Source organism: Argiope bruennichi, chromosome 7, assembly GCF_947563725.1.
Source record: "Argiope bruennichi chromosome 7, qqArgBrue1.1, whole genome shotgun sequence".
Taxonomy (NCBI): Eukaryota; Metazoa; Arthropoda; class Arachnida; order Araneae; family Araneidae; genus Argiope; species Argiope bruennichi.
The window spans coordinates 61,109,857-61,134,102 of NC_079157.1; the positions used below are offsets into that span (position 1 = coordinate 61,109,857).

The 24,246-nt window shown below is 29.7% G+C and overlaps 1 protein-coding gene across 1 annotated transcript in view; it reads right to left on the minus strand.

Annotated features, from left to right (window-relative positions):
• LOC129975394 (uncharacterized) overlaps positions 1–17,219 on the minus strand; it is a 53,073-nt gene extending 35,854 nt beyond the window's left edge. The window contains exons 1-7 of the mRNA XM_056088456.1: positions 17,167–17,219; positions 13,754–14,034; positions 12,315–12,476; positions 10,496–10,604; positions 3,867–3,983; positions 2,369–2,485; positions 1,290–1,532 (exon numbers count right to left, since the gene is read on the minus strand). Coding sequence (XP_055944431.1) covers positions 1,290–1,532; positions 2,369–2,485; positions 3,867–3,983; positions 10,496–10,604; positions 12,315–12,476; positions 13,754–14,034; positions 17,167–17,215 — 1,078 coding nt within the window. The 5' untranslated portion in view covers positions 17,216–17,219. The remainder of the gene's footprint in view (positions 1–1,289; positions 1,533–2,368; positions 2,486–3,866; positions 3,984–10,495; positions 10,605–12,314; positions 12,477–13,753; positions 14,035–17,166) is intronic.
• Positions 17,220–24,246: the final 7,027 nt, after the last annotated feature.

The window sequence follows — 24,246 nt, forward strand, 5'->3', positions numbered from 1 at the left end:
CTTTTGTATAGAATGTGTTAACGTATGAAACCATTTTATGTTTGAAACGTTTTTAGTAAAAAATAGAATATCAGTGAAGCCAGACGATTTTAAAAAGACGCCAATAACTGATTTTTTTCCATGAGTTACTGGTATGTGATGTCTATGAGAAATTCGAATTTTATTTACAGGTACTAAAGTATATGAAAAGTTTCAATAAACGGATTTATGCAATTAATTGAATAATTAATTTATTAAAAGCTTACTTTTCGCTCATTCATGACATTTTGGCTTAATCTCTCACAACTTGAAACTGCTGGTACCATCAAACGTCTGTTTTATTTGCTCATAAAGACTTTATTTTCTTTGCTTTTGTTTAAATTTGAGCAATGAAGATGTGTTTTTTTTTAAATTTTATTATTAAATAGCTATTGAAAATTTCTTATTATTCTAAGTTTCAAAACACTCTTGTTTTCTTTACTAATATTTTTCTATTTTACAAAATTATAGTATTATTTATTTATTATTCCATAGAAGACGTAGGTGCACATAACTAGAATTAAATGATAATATTTTTTAATATAGTTAATTTAATTAAATTAATTTTAGTATTCTTTTGAAACCAATAGGAAGCGTTTCTAAAAGTATTTTTGAAAATAAAACATTATTATCAAAAAATAAAAATAGAATTGTTCCAATTTTCATCATTATGTTGCAACTGATAATCTATAAAATTTTATCTCAAAATCTTTTATACATTTCCATTATTTATTCAATTTTGAAAAACCTATAAAAATTAAAAGAAAAAACTTGTATGCGTATGAAATTGGTATCATTGAAAAGATGAAAAAAATTAATTGAATTTTCAGACGGCAGTAAAATATTAATTGTGAAATATTTTTTCCCAGCATTATTGTGTAAAATAGCAATGGTTTGATATTGATTTTTAATTAGTGAATATTTAATTGATTTTTGCACTTGTTGTTGAAAGTTGGCAATATTCTTTTTCTTGAGTTAAATAATAAGTGTGCTTAGTTGAATTAGACACATTTTGTTTAGGAGGGATGTGGAACATAAATACATAGATACAATCATTTATTTTGAAATGTGGATGAAACCTCCTAGCTGAAAAATTGATGAAAGCAATAGCAAAATATATTATAAATAGTTTTTATCTCTTTGTGGATTTTTTTAAAAATTTTAAATGCCAAATAATATTTTTGATTCTTTTACGATATTTACCATTAATCAGAAATTAAATTCTTAAATATATGAAAGAAAACATAATTTATCCTATAAATAATACTTACGGCAATACGGCCTCTCACGTGCAACTTGCAGATAATATCTCCGTTTTGGAGGTGGTTTTAAAGTGGCAAACATTCCCATAAAGGAACATCTTTCTCCATTAAGGCCACAATTGCATTGCCCCTGTAGGAAGTCACTCCAACTTGTGCATTCCACGCCAACAGGCAGACAGTTACTTTGATTGAAGGAATAAAGAAAGAATTCAGTAGCTCTCACGTGTGCCCAGTTGACTGGGTTTGCAAAGGCTAAATAGAATATATAGATGATCGATTATTACTTTTGTAAACTTATTATTCTGCATTTGATGATATATTTTTTAAGGAGGTAATAAAATCTTATTTCGTGAAGAACATCTTTATTATTATTTTGAAAAAATTTTCTATTCGGATTTTATCCCGGAATACATGAAAATATATAAGTCGTCTTATTTTGAAATCTTACAGCATCTGTAGAATTCCAACTCCAGAAACTGCAACACTGATAGATTATCTATAAAACTATTTATCATTGCATAAATACCTAAATGAATATTTGTCGCATCTCTCCATATAAATTATTATCTTTATTTTCATTAAATTTAATTCAACATCAGTCGTGGATGACTTTGAAAAGCTACTGCACCTGCCTAGAAATAGATTTGTTATCTTTTAATGTTGCATCAAATCATCAAACGATTTCGGCAATGCTATAGCATCTCTTTATATATTATTGTCTTTGTTTTAGGCAAATGTTATTTTCCAAAATGGCAATAAAAAAGTACGGTAATTGTAAAAGAAATCAGAGATGAAAAAGTCAGATGAAATAAAGAATTTAAGAAAATAATGACTGTTTGATCCTTTATGCCTTTAATGGATTAAAATGTCCTTTAATGGATTTAATCATAACAATGACTTAGAAATTAGCATACAATCTTCAAATATAAAAATTCCTTAAAGATAATTAATGTAATTAAACCTGTAAAATTAAAATTCAAAAAAATTAAAATCTGTATTTTATTATTTAATTAAAATCCTCTTCGAGACATAGTGTACAAATGTTTCATTAAAACTGAAATTCAAATATATTTATTTAAAAGACTTACATTCAGTTGGAAAGATTCCATTGGAAAACACTCTTAGAAGTGTTAAGAAGTACCCTCGTTGTATTCCACCTGAAGGCCAAAAATTTATGTGCCCTCTGTCTTCGTCAGTGCCAAATCCTAAAGCAGAATTTAAAAATTTAGGACATCCTCGCATTCAGTAGAATTAAAATAAATAGCACAGAAAATTAAAAGATCTATCTTAAAAGAAAAATTTTAATAATCACTATTCTCGAGTTAAAGTAAGCATAACCACATGATAAATTTAGAGATTTGTACCATTTCAGAATTTGAATTTTTTGCTTACAATGCAACTGCTGTAGCTATAATAAGAAATATATTTAATATATGTTTTCTTTTTTTAATACAATTTTAGTTCATACATTAGAAATTTGACTGTTTTTTCTTCGTTGATGATTTCATTAGTTTTATTAGAAGTAATTTAATCACTCTAAGCGATTAAATTTTTTTTTTAATTCTTTTAAATTTTGGAAGTCTTTTTCCATTTACTTTATGATCATCAGCATTCCCTACCATAATTTAAATTGTGTTAACTTTTTGAATGTATAATATGTTTAATTTTCTTTTACTTAAATTATTTGCTAGGTTATTTTTCTATTTTTTATTTCAGTAAATATGCACATTAATTTATTAGAAAAAAAAATTTAGGTCTAAAAAGTATACATCATATGATGTAGGTGTAAAAGGCTCTCTTCTAATTTTCAAATTCTGAACAAGCTTCTTCAATTTTGTATAGTAAATTTCTTTTTTATATATTTTGCAGCTAGAAATTGAACACTAATTAATTTTAGTCACATTGCTGGTTCATGAGCATTTTGTAGTGCAATATAATATTTAGCACATTATTTATTACACAGACACCCACGATAATTTATTATTTTGCATTCATTATCGCCTGTCCACCAAGGAAACACTGTGAGGATCACAATGGGAAAATTTAACGATTCAGTGATCAGTTACTGTTCTCAAAGTGGCGTAACGTAATAGAACACTAGTTATCAGTAAATATTCTCGATTACTAGATAATAGAATCCTATACCAGAAGAGTTGACTTTCTTTTAAGTGTAAAGAAGTCATAGAATCCTAACTTACGAGCCACTTACTTAATTCGGTCTTTCACTGTTTTTAGAGTGAGATCGAAATAAATCGAAAGTTTGCTTACATTTCCACTCTCCTTCACAAAGTAAAATATTTTTCATTTTCTTACCAAGCCTGTTTGGACTAGATTTCTATTTAGCCGCTATATCCAATTTCAACGATATATCGGAGTCTAGATACTGTCAGTCAATACTGACTGTTGAAATTTATACTTCAGGCATTACTGACAGACAAAATGTATATTGTCAGTCATACAAATTGACAAAAAAATGTGTTGTTATGTGTTGTTGAAAATTAATTATCGATGATTGGTGCGGTAATTAATGAGTAAAAAATCTTCCCTCATTGCTTCATTTTCTAAAAAATATATGACTGGATTTACCAAATAGTACAAATGGAGCTGGATTGGAATGTATTACATCAACGAATGTTGCATCTGTGTCATCTAATTCAACATTTTTTGGTACTTTTCGATACCAAGGTCCTGCAGGATCGAGTCCTGAAAGAAAAAAATAAAAGCAACCGACATGAATTATTTTCATAATCAAATACTAAAGAGTTGAAAAAATTACGCATTTTGAAAGAAATAATATAAAAAAATTATTAGGTAAAATAAGCATTATTTATTTACATAATAATAGCTGATATATTTTTCTGTAAAATAGTTATGTACTGTGTGATATATCATTAAACAATTTATTTCTGAGTCTAAAATCGAGCTTGGAAAAAGCAGGAATTTTCAGCTTATGTTAAACGCAATAAGAAGATTTTAATCTGAAATGATATTCGACCATTTTGTAAGCAATATGTATGTTCTTACTTTGCGTACATCGTTTTCCGTATATAATTTTTAAACAATCGATGTTTTTTTAACCTATATATAAATTATTACTTTTTTTCCGATTATCAACATATGTAAAGTAAGAAAGAAAAAAAGAACCAACTATAAGGAATAATTTGTCCAATTTTGTTAAATATTTATTCCATATGTATATAATTTAGGCTTGAAAGCTCCATCTGATTATCCTCCATTTACGATAAAAATCTCAGAAACGCTATTTCATTTTACATTCTCTACGAGAAAAAAAAACATGTTAGAGCTTTCAAGCATGAATTACTCTATCAATTTCGTCGATTTTCATGTTTTCTTTATCAATAGTCGTCTGGCACTCACCAGTCCTAGTTTGGAAAGAAATCTCAAAATCCTTATTTTATTAAATATTCTCAACAAGTGCAAATATCACGACACTTTTTCCAATTTCATTCTTTGTACCTATTTTGGCATTCTTTTTCATTTGAAAGCTCCTGACATCTAGATATTTTATAAATAAACGCTTGTCTTCGACCGCTTCTTATTTTCGAGAGAAATCGCAAAATCTTGAAAAAAAACCTCCAGCCTCAACATCTGAATCTTTTTCGCCAATTTATTTCTCCACTTTGAGTGCATAGCTAACAAGTGTAATTTAAAACAGTACGTCATTTGGAGAAATAGATCTAGCTCATCTAAGTTGGTTGACATTATTAAATTAATTCTATTGATATTTTGTATAAAAAGTTGGCCGCCAGAAAAGGTTAGTAATTCAAATATTAAAACGTTGTTTGGATGGGATTTTAAGACTGATTAATCATTTTCAAACTACCCTTAGATTTTTACGGATTTCCTTATTCTATATGAGATCAATAATTCTTAACTTTATTTTGATCACAGCAACTTATCTGGGAACCAGTTTTACCCGCTTTAAATTCACTTCAAAGTAAGAAGATTTGGCTCTTATCATTATATTAAGCACATCGGGGGGAGGGGATCAGGATTTCGAACTTCATAACACTCATTCCAAAAAAGTCAATACTGTCCCACATCGGTTCAAATTTGTTTATACATCAGTCATGGTGTTTTTTAAGCTTTCTTATTATTTTTATTCTAGTTTCCTTATTTTTATAATACCAGTCTTCCTTCTTTTCTCTTTAATAAAGATGTTTTTAATAATAAAACTCAAAAATGTGAATAAACTTAGGTTAATAAACTTTTCAAGCCCTAGAGAACATGGATAACTTTTTAAAAAATTGAGACTAAAGACACTCGTAGTATTCTGCTATTCAATTTAGATAAGATATAGACATTTAGTCCAAAACAAATGGAATGTAATATTTACATTTTAGTAGAAAAAAATACGAATTTTTTAATGAATCTCAGCATAGTAAAAATGGCGAACATGTTCTGTAATAAGCTGATAACTCAACATGAAATTTTGTAAACCTTCATGTTCGATTCTAATCAATACTTTTGAACAATTTTATAATGAAGTAAACGATTATATTTGGTAAGTGTTGCTGTAATAAACAATTCTATCCTTTTATCTTAACCACAACCTCTATACTAAGCTGAACTCCCAATTTTTGACTAAAGCGGTTTTAACCCTTTCTTTTCCATGCTGAAATCTATTCAATAGTCAACTGTTGTAATGATTTAATCATTGCTACTTCGACGTTTTTTGCTATTTATCCCTAAATATAAAATAGAATTGACCTTAAATTAATATGGAAAGATTAAATTATTAATTGTCTTTTCATGACACAAAAACCAATACCACTCAAGCTAATATAGAATGAAATCCTAGAAAAAGGCATACTAGCAAAGGTGTAATTGTTCCTACAAAGAGTATAAAACATGATAAGTTAAATCAAATTATGGGATTTACAATAATTTTTTTGCACATTTTCTCGAAATCGTCTTTTATTTAGGCTATAATGTGATCAATTCATGAAATCAAGCATAACGATGCATCAAGCGCTTCGTGCCAATTTAGAAAACAAAATGTGTCGCTTGTAGCTGTTCACGTGATAGCAGAGAACAACATGCAACTGCGTCACTTGCACTTAATGACAAACATGGGCGAAATAGCACAGTTATGCGAATTTATTCCATCATTTAGTAATTTTTAATTATTTAAATCATTTCGAAAGAGAATCCATTCGGTTGAACCATAATCACACAACGGGAAAACATGTCCTCTAACTGCAATTGTTTTTGCCTTTGATGTATTACGAGGTCCTATTCTTCTTCCTGTAAGATCATATTGAGCTCCGAAATTAAATTGATGAGATACATTTGGCGTAGATGATATCAACAAGTCTAATAAAGACAGTATCTATCTATTTACTGATTAGTGTTAAAAACGTATATGCCATTAATCCTTTGAAAATATTAATATGAAAAGCGGCAAGCGCCATCTTTAATTTTAAAACTATTAATTTATCAGTTGAATTTCTTGCTTTTGATCCATAGATCTACATTAACCAGTGTAAATGTTTCTCCCAAAACTTTCTCGCATACTCTCTCTAATAAAGGTGTTACACCAGATGTTAATGCTTTACATGGCACTGGGGTACAATAGTTACGAAATATTAACCTTTGGCGTGAATTAAGTATTTTTACTGAATTTATCATTTCATCCTTTTTTATTAAACTTTAAAGGTTTCATACAGAAAAAGGACATTTATTTCATTTTAGATAACATAATAACCATACTTAGAAAGCAAAATTTAAAGCATACTTAGAAACGCATCATAAATTTTACATTATTGATGCGCATTTCTGAAACATACATCAATTTCTCAGATCAACATTACTTATGAAAAGGATTTCCAGTCATATATACCACGATTTTTTGAGTATCTTCGAAAGTATGAAAGCGAAATAATACTATAGTTTTGAATTTATTTACAGTATCTGTTCAGTGCAATTATCACTATACGTGTAACCTATATGAACATATTAAAATAAAATAATAAATGTTACTCTGTGATTTTGAAAGTTTTTTTAATATTAAAAGTAATGCCTTGCCTTCCAAGCAAACGTTCCTTTCTTTTAATCGAGTGCTTTAGGGCATTGAATTTTGCTCATAGTTTTTCCGAAGAATTCATTCATTTTATCTTCATTGACTTATTTTCTTTATCCTTATTTTTTTTTTCTACTTTACTACTCAACCGCGAAATCTTTCTCGATATCGTGTTTTGAGAAATAAATATAGATAATCAAAACTGAAAAATAAATTAAAAGCAGTTATTTTATTTCCTAGGATTAAGAGAATAATACTTTTGCAGAAGGAAAATCAGATAAATATTTTTTTTTATTTATCCATAAGCTGAATGAAATTCAAAATATAATTCTCATTTGTTTGTTTGTTTTTTGTCTGTTTGTTTGTTTTAATTTTGATACAAATTCCTTTCAGTTGCAACTAATAAAAAATTTGTTTATTTAAAATTATTAAAAAATTTGTAATATATACTAACAAATTCAATTAAAAATTTGAATAAAAAAATGCCTTTTATCTAAAAAAAATTGCTTGAGCTATTTATAAACTGGTATATTTTAGAGTCGGTAGTTGAAATGCATTTCTGTCATTAAAATAAAGTCCTATGTTCCATGCAATACCAACGCTCATGCTGGCAATTCTCTAATATATCTGAACTTTTTCGATCTGAAACAAAAATATATTTTGATTCTGCAAAATATTGCTCCTCCGAACTTTAAAAACTGGTCAGAAATACTACCTCGTTGAAACTCAAACACATAGAATAAAAATTTAAGGTAAAGATTTTTTAACATTTTCCCAGTGGAAATGGAGAAAAAAAAATCAATTGCTTTTGTTTGGAAACCTCTGCTGATCCGATGGTAAAATAAGGTTTTAGAATCCATTAGCTAGAATTCTTATCTACTTCCTGAGCGATCTTTCTTTCTGTGATTCTCCTCTGTTAATTCGCTCTATTCATTTCTTGTTTGTGTTTTCTTATCATAATTCAAGATTATGGTGTTTACCTCTGGTCGCTATGGCACAGTGATGAGATTTTGGCTTTGAGACCGAAGGGCTCCAGATTCGATGTCAGATTCCATCAAAAATTCAAGATATTTCTAGTCCTGGTATACTCTATCGATACTACTTCTTTCTGTGATGCCGGGGTGGTCAGCTATACACTGGAAGAAGAAGTTACGGTATACGCTGAATCTTTCTAGAGTCAAATATACGTCTTTCCCCTGCTGCTGCAGTTAGAAGTGTGGAGAACGGATTCACTGCTCATAATAACTACTGAGTTCATAATTACAAAATCCGACTCAAAATAGCAATTGTGTTCGTGAACAGTGATATATGCATTTATGGTCCAACGGAGTTGTCTATGCACCGTCAGAGCAAAATATAATGCGAGAACTGATTATGGAGCATTGTGATTATGAAGAACATTTTCTGGAACATTGTTTGCGTAACAATTAAAGCTTTTAACACAACATTTTTCATTTCGTCAGTAATAAATTCATATGCCACTTCACGGTATATTGTCACAGGTAGCCAGGTCCGCGCAACATGGTAATTACGCAACTGGAGCTGTTAACGCAAGTGACATATAACCAGCCATCAAAAGATAATAAATATCATGATCAGTACCTGCGATGTATAGTTTCCTAATCATTTACATTAAGGCAAAGGATCTCGATGGTTTCATTTATATTTATATACCTCTTCTGATTATAGAAAAGTTTTAAGAAAATACTCTACTTTCGTTTCAAACCTAAAGATTAATTACATAGAACATTTGATTTCTTGATTTTGAAATAAAATATAATTCAAATTTTAAAAAATCCCACTGTTACATTCATAACTATTTAATATGAAGTAGTTAGTAGTTCATGAAACTTCGGGAAACTGATTACAGAATAATAAAATTACTCATGTGGCGAGTGATACTAGATTTTATCAGTAGTGTTGGTCAATATTTCTTAATATTTCAAGAAAGCAATTATATCTTTGGAGAAAAGTAATAAATACTGTATTCAAAGCATGCACTATCACATTTTGTTCATTTGTCTTCAAATAGTGAATGCATTCCTCGAAAAATTTACATTTGGGGATGGTCCAGTCAGCAATCTATTTTTCGACATCTTAATTTTTGAAGTGTTTCAGGAAAAGTATGAGATGCAGCGATGAAAACAAGTGATAGTCCGAAGGAGGCAGGTCTGTGAGTACGGCGATTGAGCTGAAAATTCCCAGTTATGTGTAGAAATAGTGCCTGAAGTCTTTTGCTGCTTGAGCTGCGACATTGCCTTGCTACAAAATCACTTTTCTATGTCTTGCAACCAAATCTAGCATCAAATAGTGCATAGCTTAAGTCGATCAGTGGTTGGCGATAGTGAACGATATTTATTGTTTCACCTGACATTAAAAGCCCATGGTACACCATACTTTTCTGTTCCTCTCAAATACAAATGTGTGGAATCTTCACTTTTTGATCTTTTAAATGAAAACACATATTCTTCTTTTGATTGAACAAGAAAAGCAGTACATGCAGCACATGCTCATTATTTTGTTTGAAACTAGACAGGTTTATCACTCTAACTTGAACTTGGCTGCACCTTTAGTGGTGTTTCAGCAGAAACTGTCCATGCAACAAACAGACTGTGAACCAACCGTTGCTCCCTGCGATTTCAAGCGAAACAATTAAGAATTGTTAGTAGGCACAATTAGTAATGTTTTATTATAAGAGTGCAAAATAAATAAGCAAAATTACTTGATTGGAAGTATTTTTTGTGTATTTTGCGATTCTATTTTATGACAATACGAAAAAATTATTTTCCTGAAAATGGTTTTACATACACGATGTGCAATTCCTTATTTTAATATAAGATTTTTGTCGATTTGAGGGATGTGCTATTGAATTCTTAAAATCTAAGTCCTTAACCTCCTGATTGAATAGTTGATAAAGTTACTAACAATGCAATGAGATTACTTAGCAAGTGGTCGTGTTTTATGAAGGTGAATATTTTTCATGCAGCAATAAATAAACTGATTATAACTAATATTTCATAAGTAGTTATAAGAATACAAAATAAATATACAAAATTATTTGCTTAGTAGAGTTTTAATATGCATGATGTATAATTATAGATTTCAATATTTGATTGTAAGAGTACAAAATAAATGATCAAAATTATCTGCCTGGAAATGTTTTTTTACGTACCAGTAATTCTACCTAATTTTGGCAATCTCTCTCCTGCGTAGCCGCCTATATGAGCTCCTAAACTGTGACCAATAATGTGGATCTTCCCCATGTCGACACCTAAATTTTCCTGCGCACGAAAACGCTTTATGAAACATTCTTCAATAAGAAATGATATGAAAATATTAAGGTCAATGAATTTTTATCAGTTTAGAACAGTAGCATGTGAAAATACAAAAAATTTAATTTTTTTTAGAGCGAAAGGCAGAATGCATTCGTCGTAGAATTTTACACATACACATTGTCTTGAAAAACTACATAAAGTGTTAAAATGGTGTGCAGCTTATTTACGTTGCCACAAAAGAAATATCGTGAATGACGCGTAATGTTACCTCGATTAATGTTATCATTTGCTTTATATTATCAAAATTCTCTAGTCCAGAACCGACATATTCAAATGCATACACAAATGTTTATCTAGTGTGATTTCTACATAGTTTAATGTTAACTGTTTGGAAGGAGATAATTAATCGATCCTTCATTTTTAACCAGCATTAACGATTGATTTTCTAGAAATTATTTGATTCTCTTTTAAACGGACAGTAAAGCTGTCAGATCTGGCTTTAAGGTGTACGTACACACTTGAAACTTCGAAAATCATTCAAAATATAGAATATTTTTTATTGCTTCAAAATGTTCTCTGATCCTTTATCTTTCAAACGATAACAAGATGTTGTCAATATTCGGAATATTTCTCGAGTTATAATTATTTTTCTTGAGATGATTTCATTAAAAACTCTAGTTACGGTGTTTTTAAAACTCATTTTATGAAGAATGATATTTTTCTACTATGTTGCTTCATTCAAACAATCATAACTCAACAAGAAATTAATCAAATAGAATTATTTATATATCAAAATAATCTGTATGAAACAACGGATGTTTTGTGCCAAAGTTATATTTATAGAAATAAATTTTTAATAGCTATTTAAAAGTTAAAATTACAGAAAAAAACATCGCTTTTTCTATTCATAGTTGATGAAAAAATTGGTAAAAAAAACTATATATTTTTATAACTTGATTGAGGCAGACAACATGAAAAATAATATTAGGCATCATTTCCAACTAGAATTGTGTGTCTGTAAAAATTAGAATTTAAGATATCATGATTCAAAAAATATGCTAATTAGCTCATTAAATCTTATTTAGTTAATTAATAATTAGAGTAATATGGTTTTCTTCTCAGTGAAATGAGTTTAAACATATATTAATGACCTACTGTAAAAAAACAGGATTTTTAAAGTTAAATTTTTTTTTAAAATTCTAGTGTGTACGTACACTTTAAATCCATTGTCTGCTACTGAAAACGGATAAAAAAAATGAGTGGTTTGAATTTCAGTTACAAAATTGATAAGGCTTTAATGACAAAATTGATTTGAAAGTTCACCTAAGATTAATTAGCTCAAAGCTGTTAGCTCACAGGTTCTTCTTGCAAAAATTTTAAAAAGTCGTGAGTTTCTTGTAAGAAAAATTAAAACGTCGCTCATTTATGATTCATTTCTGTTCATTGAATGTTATAAAACGGTTTTTAAAGTACCATAAGAATTCGATAATCCATCGTCTATTACAAATATCTAATACATCAGTTTTCCGTTATAAGCTCAAACAAAAAAAAAACTATATATATATTTTTTTCGCACAATTTAACAAGTCAAAGGGCGGGTTCTTATTATCCTAATCTTTATTCCAATCAGGTTTTACCGATCTTGTATGGACTGGTTAACAATACACTACAACCAGAATTCATGCATAGACGATCAATATCGTTATAAGTACATACGTGTAGAAATGTAATAAGCTGTGCGACTTGGACTCCTACAGCCCTCGAATCTGCTACTGTCTGGGGATATATGATTCTAGGAACTAGAAGAAGGGATAGAGAGCTGGTATCGACAACTATAACATTCTCATCAGCAGACAATAAAAACTGATCCTTTAAATCCTGAAATAAGATAAAAGTAATGAAATAAATTGATATTCAAGATTATGTACTATTCATATGCAAGATGTGTTCAGATAGTTAGACTGTTAAGTAATGTAATTTAAAATTATTTTTTACATGAAGTAATTTTTAAAGATTGGCGTTTAGAAGGAAGGAAATAATTGTTTGCAAATATTTATCAACAGATAGAATTTTGTTTGCAAGTAGTGACCAATTCAATTCTTTTTGCAAGACTCTTTTCCTTTTCAGATTAATTTCCTTTTTTCCAATACAAAACTTTTTTTCTGTATCTGATATTTTGAAATTTAATGTAATTTGATATATTTTTCAATATTACAACAGTGGTTTGTTTTTATTACCTAGTTTGGAATGGGGATTTTTTTTATTATTATTTTTATTTAATATAGTGAAGACAATATATTTACTAACTCGTTCAGTGATGAAATTGCTCCACTACCTAATCATGAAATAATTTTATACACTTACTTGCATTTACTGAGTATTTAATGTTAAATGTTTAAAATTTTAAATCTGATAGCTACCCCAATGATAAAATGCCAAGTTTCATTGAGGAAGTACTCATTTAGCTTGTTAGCTAGCTAATAAACTAGTAGCAATATTTCATAACGTTACTTTGAAAGCCATGATTATTTGGAGGCAAGGAGAATTTTTACTTTGTAATCAGCATCTCGTGCTTCAAATACATTTCTATGTATAAAATGTAAACATGGTGTACGTTAAATGTTTCGCTTAATGTTTTTCAAATATGCGTTAAATGTATTTTCAAAGACCGACACTTTATCACAAAAACTGTACATTAAATCAATAATATTCCAACATGGTAAGAACTCTTTATTTATAACTTTTATGCTACTAATCTTTGTCACAACATGCCTTTTTCAACTTACCTACAGCACACACTAAAGTCTTTTCCTGCTTCATTCATATTTTGAATGGTCAAAATCTTTAAACTTGCGCCACTTTTTGCATAATTGATAGAAAGAAAAATGTATAATCGACTTAACAAAACTTTTGCCTTGCCCACTAAGGCACTTCAGATACGACGATGAGAAATTTCTAGTATGTTGGTTAGTTCTCGCTTCCCTATTGGATACATTAAGGCTGTAAGGTCGAATTAATTACACTTACATGATAGGACATACTTCCAATGAAAAGGGTTGTACTAGGACCAGCGTTAATCATAAGGATTCAATCTTAGTTTCAATTATAATTACAAACATTCTGGAAAATAAAACAAATAAAAATCCAGAACTTACTAAGTTCCATGACATCGTGTATGTTCCATCTAAAAATCCATGCACTATTAGCCTCGTCCATAGTGACGAATTAAAATGAGACTTTAAAATTGGTTCAAGTTTCAGGGGAGTGAACACCACAGGATTGCGTCTGTTCTTGCGAGTGTAGAGTAAGAAAGTGGTTTCAATACCCTCTTGGTTTGAAGGTGGTGGACTGATTGGCCGAAAAGGAATTTGAAAGAAAGGTGGTCCAGTATAGAAGCAACCCACATCGGGATAACACACAGTTTTGAAGAGATTAGCTAGAATAAGAAAAGGAAGATTTTAGAATTATATTTTAAAATATGAAAACTATTTTGCATTTTTAAAAATACTAAAGAGAGTTTTTCTGTTTAGTATTTTTTGTAATTATTTTCAATGTTCAAAATTAAATAAATTTGTTACTATTAATTTAAAGGAGTTTCAAAATTTTCGCCCAAAGCAAGAAATTTAAGGAATGGGTCATATTATTTTTCGGTATTACGGAATACGGGGATGTTCTTAAGAAAACTTGGATTTCAACAAAAGATTGACTACTCGCTCATTTCATTTGTTAATACAAGAATCTCTTTCTTATCTTTCACAAAATTTGCTCACCCTCGTAAATGTAAGTAATAGCATTTCTATACTATAGTCTAAACTTAACGCATTTAAAGCAAAAACTAATTTCTTCCGTAACATTATTACTTTAAATTCTTTAAATTTTGATTTCTTCTATCCTATCGTTTCTATTTATCATTTATTTATTGTCAACCTTTTATTATTCTCTCTCTCTCTCTCTCTCTTTCTCTTTCTCTCTCTTTAATATATATATATATATATATATGTGTGTGTGTGTGTGTGTGTGTGTGTGAGAGAGAGAGAGTGAGAGTGTGTGTGTGAGTGAAAGTGTGATGGTGGTGTTGCTCTACAAGCTAGGCCATTTGATTAGCTAGGCGATTCTTTTTAAAATTTTAATTAATTAAAAATTAAATTTTTTCAGTTATATATTACACATATCCAAAAATAATTTTTAAGTCAACTTAAAATACAAAAATATTTTTCAATGATATAAATTTTTTAGCATATAAATTTTCTATTTTCAGTCAATTTTTTAAAAATATTTTAAACATATTTTCCAACAATTTATTTCACACAAAATAAAAATAAAATCTAACCTCCCCAATCATTTTATGCGTGCATGGGAAAAATCAATCTGTTGCTATTATCAATCTGTTGCTATTACATTCACAAAAGCTCAATTTAACTCTTATTGCTGATGTTTATGTATTAACCGCATTCCACTGATTAATAGAATTCGGAATATGATCTTTTAACTACAATTATCGTTTCGAATGAAATTTTGGGGATCCTAAACAAAATAAAACAAAAAGGCTCCTAAATTCCGCATTCGCACAATTAATTGTATAAGGCTTGTATAAGGCATTCGCGGTCTTATACAAGGTCTACAATCTTATACGGGGGGGGAGGGGATGAAACCTGTTGTGGAGAATATGAGAGAAAGTTTCGGAGAGAATTAAATATTTTTGATCTGGCGATTTAAGTACCATTTCAGGCTGATTTAAATATTGTAAATTAAAATATATTGAAATTGCTGTAGTACTTTGAAGAACTTATTGTTCTTATTCTTCTCATTAGTAGTATATCATTTAGCCTTGCTACCGCTTCATTTCTATTATAAAACTAGCTGCTTTTCGTAATATTTAATTGAACAATAAAAAAGATTTGGATTGCACAAGAAAAAAAAATGACTTGTTGTGAAAATTAAGCAAAAAATACTATTTCTTTAAAAAATTGTTAAGTTTTAGAAAAAAGTGAAAGAGAAATAAATTAGGATTAAGAAAATAATTGTTTTAAATTTTGGAGCGACATAAAAATTTAAAATTTTTGTGCAATAAATTTTTTTGAAGTCTCACAGAAAGTCTGCTTGGTTTTTAATTAATTAAAATATCAATAAAATTTCAAAACTAATTACTCCGAAGTGCAAAATCCCACTCTGAAAAATATATTTGAATTAAATTTAAAAGCTCTCATTCAAAGAGAACCAGCATAGAGCACCTGCAGAGCACCAATATACAGACATGAACATGTGCATTTAATGTGCAAGTTTGAAGAAAAGGAAAATAAGCATACAAAAATATGCAGATTCTTTTTATTAGATAATCAAGATAGAGATACCTGTTCACTAAAATAAGTATTTATACGAAATAATAATGAACATTAAAATAGGTCTTCTAAGCATCCAAATATTCAAAAAATCTGGGGTATTTTATATGTCTGAGAAGCGAATCATGCAACAAAACGCCATATTTTACAGAAAAAGAACATGAACATAAACTTAATATTTGAGAAAAGAAAAAAGTGCTATGTATTCATAAGATTCAATCTGTAATATAAAACTTATTTTTTGAGCGTTTCTTATTATATCAAAAATAGAAACACAGTTTTAAGAATTTTTAGTATACATATATACATATATATAGAGAGAGAGAGACACACAGAGAGAGAGCAAGTAATATACAAGCAAAAGAGAAAAAAAGTAAGAATAAAAATATAACAACAAAAATAATAAATAAAGTAAGAATCGAAGATAAATCAGAGTAAAGAGTAAAAAAAGGGGGGGAGAGAAGGATAGAAAATGTGCGAAATGCTGCAATTCAAGGAACGCCGTGGAAATAAATTACAAATTAATATTGAAATTGACAGCTGAATGTGAAACTCGCAACAACACATTAATACATTCGTCATTTCTTTCTAGCCCTGCCATATTTTGCAGTTACCATTGTATTTATATTATTACTTTCGTTTATTTGTATTGCAATTTTGTATCGCAGTTTTATTACTTACTATTTATATAATAGCATTTGGGGTAAAGATAGAATTCTTTCAGTTAATTTTTCAATATGGTCTGCAGAAAATATTATAATTCTTTTTGCAATTCACACAGTTTTCATACCCTGATGAGCAAATGAATGCTTTGTTTGCAAACTTCAGATTCCTTTTGCGCTTTTAATACTACTGTGTGTGTGTGTGTGTGTGTGTGTGTGTGTGTGTGTGTGTGTGTGTGTGTGTGTGTGTGTGTGTGTGTGTGTGTGTGTGTGTGTGTGTGTGTGTGTGTGTGTGTGTGTGTGTGTGTGTGTGTGTACATGAAGATCTACTGCTATTAAAGTTAACGTTGTTTAGGTTCACTCATGAAATTTTCTTTGTTTAATAGCATTTATAAGTTTTTTTATCCTACTCACGCAAGTACTGAATCTTTATGTTGTCTCTCTCAACATGGACCAAAAACCTATAAAAACTATTTAAAAATTTAATTATAGAGAAGACAAAAAATAAATTCATTATTTAAATTTTACATGACAAAAAAAGCAACAAAAAAAACTCGCAATACTCACCTAAACTTTCTTGCTGTTTCACAAGAAGAGAAGTTCTATTGCTCTTCATTGTTACTGAGTTAACGCAGAATGAAAATATAGGTATGAGCAAAAATATACCTGGAAAATTCATGTTGCAATCTACACAAAAATTAAAAAATTAAATAAAATTTTTTCTTGAAACATCAAATATATCCCATATCTAATATATAAACAGTAATTATTATCTCAAATTTTGTTTACGAATTTACTTTCATTCGAGAAATCAGTATTATTTCAACTTTAGCGTAACATGATTCAGCAATTATGATCTTTTATGAAACACAAATACGAAAATGACGAATAATCTTCGCACAAATTTTTGTAGGGAAAGAATTCTGATTTATAGAAAGTGATACGTTTATGGAATCGCTTCGTATTCCCGTTGAGGAAAGGATTATTCAATGTCCATTTATGATTTCCCGCTTTAAAAAATTATTAAGGAAAAAAATAAATAAAAACATGATATGATTAAATGATATTTAGCAATGTCTTGGGGGAAATTCCTATGAGAAAATATGGATTCGATAATAAATAAATATGCTTTGCTGATAAGCGCTGTCAAATTGTAGCGCAATGAAGTACGGTACATTTAAGCATCAAAATTTTTTCTTGTTTTTTTCTCTTATCTTATTTTTAATTTAAAAAGTATAATTCGTGAAAATAACAGTACTAAGGTTCAAAGGAAATTTAAACAAAGTCTTATTTTTCCTATTTACTTTTACAATCGTTTTAATCTAGATATAGATTTTGAAAATTCTTTCAGTAACGACACCATACATAAATCCACATAGGAAAACCAGCGGCAGTGGTTTCCCCAAAACTTTCTCGCATACTCTCTTATAAACTTGTCATGCCAGAGAACGCCTTGCATGGTACTGGTGTAGAACAGCTACGAAATAATAACTTTTGGCTTGAATTTACTGAGTATTTTTTCTGAATCTTTCGTGTGATTCTTAGTGAATGTTTGGTGATTATTTCCTGGCATGCTGTTAATAGTATCCGATAAGCGAATTTATGCTTTAGATACAGTTTTTTTCCCCCCACTCAATCGATTGAAACAAAGATTTAACATAAAACTGTACTTGTAGTCACAAACTCCTAAGTCAAAACATACCTAATTTGATATGTTTAAGTCATTACGTTAAATAAATTATAGCGTTTACATGTTTCTGAAAGTACAGTTGACCCATTGTTAGGTTTGGCTCATACTTTAACAGGTGTTTGCACTATAGATGTACCAAATTTTATCCAACTAACTCTCTTCGTTTTGTAGTTATCATGTTAATTTATATTCAAACAGTCGGACAGACGAACTTCCTCTGAATATATTTTACTTAAAATTTGATAGAAATCCGGAAATTTGGTATAAAGACCGTATGCCAAATGTCAGCCGTCTACCTCAAAGTAGTTTGGAGTTAACTTTGTCACAGACAGACATTTTCCAAAAATATATTTTTCGAACTCAAAAAAGTCTAAAATATGGGTATTTTTCAAAATTTCGAGTTCGAATTTTTTGACGATTACTATATTTCCTCTATACTACATATACGAGAAAGTAAAAATTAGGAATTCATCATAGTAGCTAAGAAAAGTTTTATGTCAACTCAATATATCTTTATTTTATCTTTAAAATGTAATTATATTGCAGTCATAATGTGTTCACAATAGATTTATTTAATATAGTTACTGTCGGTATCAAATTCAGTTGCAACAGAAATTAAAAGTATTTTAGTAAAATATATTTAAAAATGTTCGGTACAAAACTGACATCTCTATAAAAGACTTCCTAAATTTTAAGAACATAAAAATTATCCTTTAAGTGACAAAGTTTTTGAATTTTTTAAAGAACAATGTTAAAATAAATGATTTTTTAAATATAAAATCTAATTAAAATTTTTAAAAACCTTTCTTAGAGAGCATCTATTATTCAAAAAGTCATTAAATGCTTTGATAGCTCTATGGCCAACAATTTGTCTAGTAGAAGGTATTGAAAGATTTCTTTGTATATCGCAGTTTACAGATAGTATGCTAGCTTACTAGCTTATAAACATTATCATATTTATCATTTTCTAGCTTATAAACATTATCATATTTAAAAAGAAAAACATTTATTTATTAACAAAATCATTTTTAGTAATTTACAGATAAGTAGAAATTTTTCTGTTTTGCAATAGACAATTGAAACTTGCTCCAGTGAATTCAGAAAGCAATCATTATCTTTACAATGACGCACCACAATGAGAAATCGAAAAAATCGCTCCTACTTCAATGCATTTATATTTATTACAATCATATTATTTCTCCAACATTTCTTCCATTTCATACTTTTCTCCCCCACACAAAATGCACTCTTCTATTTGTAGTCGAAGGTCAGCCGACAACTCGTAGGAGCCATGCCTTCTTTAGTAAGAAAAATAAACACGTGTGGTGAAAACTGAACGAAAGGAAACTTTTCAGGACAAGGAAATTCATTAATCTTAATTCTTATGATCCTTGACAGGTGCGTTTCTCAATGTGAGAGATTTATCAAGTAATCATTTAAGGAGAACTCAAATTTCGAATGTGATACAACTGTAAACACTTTTATGGGAAATTAGTTTTTTATATTTTACATTAAATGTTTCTGACTGCCAAATCAAAATCTCGTTGAATATAAACTTGAAAATATTATGAATTCAAGTATTTAAAGCAAACTTTATTGTTTGTACATGTCTACAAAAAAATGTTGTGGACATTTTTTTTTCTTCTTGGAAACATTTTGGAATATTTATGTATCCAATCCAACAATTATTATGCAACCTTGTATTTTCAAGGCGTAACTGACATAATTTTGAGGAAATAAAACTGCGATGTTGTACATTAAAAATGAACCACATTAGTGTTCTGTTTAAAACATTATATTCCTGGTGGGATTGCATTTTAACTATATAACTTGCTTAATTTCTTTATTTTTAATATGCAATTATTGCAAAAATAATTATGGATTTTATATACCGATAATTTACCTGCCGTTTTGAGTGATTTCTGTTCGTCATACGAATGATTCATTTCAGTTAATATTAAGTATCTGATAAGTTACTTCTGACGCAGGTTGTGTATAATTTTATTTAAACTATTTGTCTTGTTGATTTTGATATATTACATAAATTAGGATAACTTTGCCAAATTTTTCTTCTTTTTCAACGGTTTTTGAAACTAGCAATATATGAAAATACTTCAATTCCATCATAAGTCATCAGTCCCAATCGATAGTTTTGCATTCTATAGAAGCATGTAGATTTAACTAGGTTTTTATAGGTTTAAAAAATACAAAACAATTTTGGGAAAAATTAGCCTGAAAAAGGAAAAAATTTTCCAAGTGTTTTAAAATCAGTCTAAAACTCTTAAAAACATAAGAAAAAAGATTTTTTCAAACTATGAAAACACTTCATTCATTAGTGTTAACTCTTCACTGTGAAGAACGATGTGTAAAAATATTCAAATTATAAAAATTGGAATCAAAGTCAAAAAAGTGTGTAGAATTTCATCAGAAAAGGTAACTTTTCAGCGATTTTCATTGTAAGGAGAATCAATTATATACGATATATCATACATTTAATAAAATTTGTTCGTGCTTATATTGGGAAGAAAATTTTTCCCTACTGCCATTCCTACGAAGATTTGATACTTCAATCTCTTCTTCTCTGTAAAATGGCGTGAGTTTATCGGAAAAATACAGGTCACTCTTTAACCCCAAGAATTTTAAGTTTTAATTTTGAAAAGCCATAACCCTCATTATCAAGCCAAAAGCCACATCAACTTTCAACATGTCCTCATATTCATCAGACGTTTCATGAAACGAAAATACAAAACCAGATTCTTATCTGTCTTTTTGGTTATTCCGCTGATTGTTTCTACGTTTACAAATCACCCATCCCCAATTTGATTTCTCGTAGAAACACTTGGAAGACATTGGTTTGTTTGTTTGTTTTCTCCTGTCAGTTAAGAAAACTTCTGCCTCTCTAAAGAATCTGAGAAATATTTCCCGAAGAGCATCAAAACGTATTTTTCTTCCAGAAAGAGCCATCTCATCTTCCTCATCATATCTCAATGCAATATAGTACCTTGGCTTTCTTTGAAGGAATCACTTCACTTTATTCTAAAAGGGCATTTGAGGAGTTTTATAACTTTCAAATGCCTTATCACAGGTCATTTCCCTATTAACAATCATAGAGAGAACAAATTGCAGCTTAGTATCAAGCTGCAGGTTCCCAACATGACCTTAATGCTCTTGGTAACTAGAATATTTATAGAAAAAAAAAACACGGTTTGAAAAAAAGTAAACAAAAATTTGAGAAAAAGGCAAATTTCTAGATTGGCAAAGTTGACCCATTTTTAATCAGATTTCTGATGCAATTTTGCCGAGTTATATGACTGAATCCAAATATAACATAACCTTTAATCTGAAAATGATTCGGAAACGCCGGCGTCCTGGCATAGGGGTAGCGCATCTTCCCCGTGATCTGGGCTTCTCAGGTTCGAGTCCCGGTTTGGGCATCGTTGTTCTTCCTGTTCCATCTGTGAGATGTGTGAATGTGCCTTCCTGTAAAAAGGGGTTGTGCAAGCGAATGAGTGATGTGTGAGTAGCAAAGTCGTACTCTTGGCCCTAGTAGGCTCTACGATAAAAACAAGAGGCGCTCTCTCTTAGGCTTAAATCGGCTGTCTGACTTCGAACAGCGGGCTTTTCCGTGGAAAGTGCCATAAGTAACAACAACAACATGATTCGGAAATGAAATTACATATTAATTTAAGAGAAACGAGCTAAATGAACGGGCTTTTTGAATCACTGAACTACCAAATTGACTTGTTCAAAATGAAAGCACTGATTTAAAATTGGAAACGTCGGCGTCCTGGCATAGAAGCCTGGACCAAAACCTGGCAAAATTGTCAGATTTCAGTAGTGCGGGTACAATAATTTTTGTCGTGTTTTACATTTTTATTTTCACAAAAAGAAGAAAGCAATTGATGTCAAATAGATACATGAAATGTATGGTGTTCATGATAATTGCTAGTGACTCAAAATTAACTTATCAACTTTCTTTTGCTTATTTTTCACTAAATTTGTAATTCGATAGTTAATATAAAAATAGCAGATTGAAGAAACGAATCGAGAATATGTAACATCAAGAAATTCTGTTTCAAGTAAATGCTATGGCTAAATTAAGACACTTCAATTTTAGACTTAAGTTATGAATTATATTTATTTAGTTGATATTGAAACAAGAAATGTATAAGAAAAGGATATGCTTCGAAACTATTTAAAACTTTCCCATTTATGACAGTCACTGTCAAAATTTTCTTTAATAAAGTCTTTTTGATAGGAGAAGTTTTATTGATTAAATAAAAGTTTTATAACTGATATACTTTTCGTTTTTTTCTGAAAACGGTTTGCATTTGAGTAGGGAGACAACTTTAACGTTATGGCAAACAATCCGTTTTCCTTCGCCATTTACTTACTCCATTATATTATATTATATTAAAGCACATGATCCCTAAATATGTCAACATAGTTGCATGCCCTTCTCTGTCCTCCATTTTTGAAGAAAATTGAAAAAACAAAACTTCGTAATGCGTTCTCTCTCTGTCTTGCGTCAAAGTTCGCCAGGACAAACCTCAGAACTAGGGATTGCAATACCGGGATACCGAATACCGTTATTTTGAGCCATTTGTACAATTTTGTAATACCGGTATTTACAAGTTTAAATACCTGTTTTTCGGTATTTACCAGAAATTTTTAAAATGGTCTCCACTATATGTTCAGGTATCGCGAACATAGCAATATAGTATATGTTTTTGTTTTTATGTCTCCCTAACGGACGAAATTAATTAGCTAATTAATGGATTAATTAATTGCTTAAATCTAAATTAGCGAAACATGGATTATCCCTGAAAGAAAATATTGTATCCATAACGACTGATGGAGCAACAATTATGAAAAAAGTTGGAAAGTTGATTGGTGCAAATCAGCAGTTGTGCTATGCACATGGAATTCAATTAGGAGTAATAGATGTATTATACCAAAAATATAAAGGACAGAAGAATCCAAATACTGTGGATATAGAAACTTCGGATTACAACTTTGAAAAGAGTGAGAGTGATATTGATAATGTAATTGTTGAAGAAGATATTGCTAACGAGGAGGAAATATTAACCTATCAAGAATTGCTTCCTATAATTTATAAAGTTCGAAAAATTGTTAAAATATTTAAACGTTCCCCTATAAAAAGGATATATTACTAAAATATATACTAACTGAAAATAAAACAGAATATATGTTAATATTAGATTCTAAAACACGTTGGAACAGTTTATTCCTAATGATGGAAAGATTTTTGAAACTGAGAAATCCAATCCAAAAAGCAATAATCGACTTAAACCTGTAAATTAATTTTTCAGATAGTGAATTCGACTTGTTTGTTTGTTTGTTTCTTATGGCACTTGCCACTGACAAGCCCGCTGTTACGAAGACAGCGATTTAAGCCTGAGGGGGAATGTCTCTTATTTTTTATAGCAGCGCCAACTAGGGCCAAGAGTACGACTTTGCCACTCACGCATCATTCATTCGCTTGCACAACCCCTTTTTACAGGAGGGCACATTCACACATCTCACAGATAGAACAACAGAAGAACAACCATGCCCAAACCGGGACTCGAACCCGGGACGCCCAGATCAAGGGGAAGACGCGCTACCCCTATGCCAGGACGCCGGCCAATTCGACTTAATATCCAGAACTATATCAGCTCTACTTCCAATAAAACTGACTATTGAAGCAGTATGTCGGAGAGATTCTAATTTATTAACAGCTAATGAACAATAAATTTCATGTTGCAGCCACTCAAAGAACAGCACACATTAGTATCTGAAGAATTATATATTACATTGAAAAATCGCACAGAAGAAAGGCATATCGAAATAGAAAATGTCTTATGGTATTTACATAATTCTAATGATTTTAAAATTGAAAATGAAAAGAAGAAAAGAAAATAACCAATTCAAATCTGATTAAGTTGGAGTAAAGT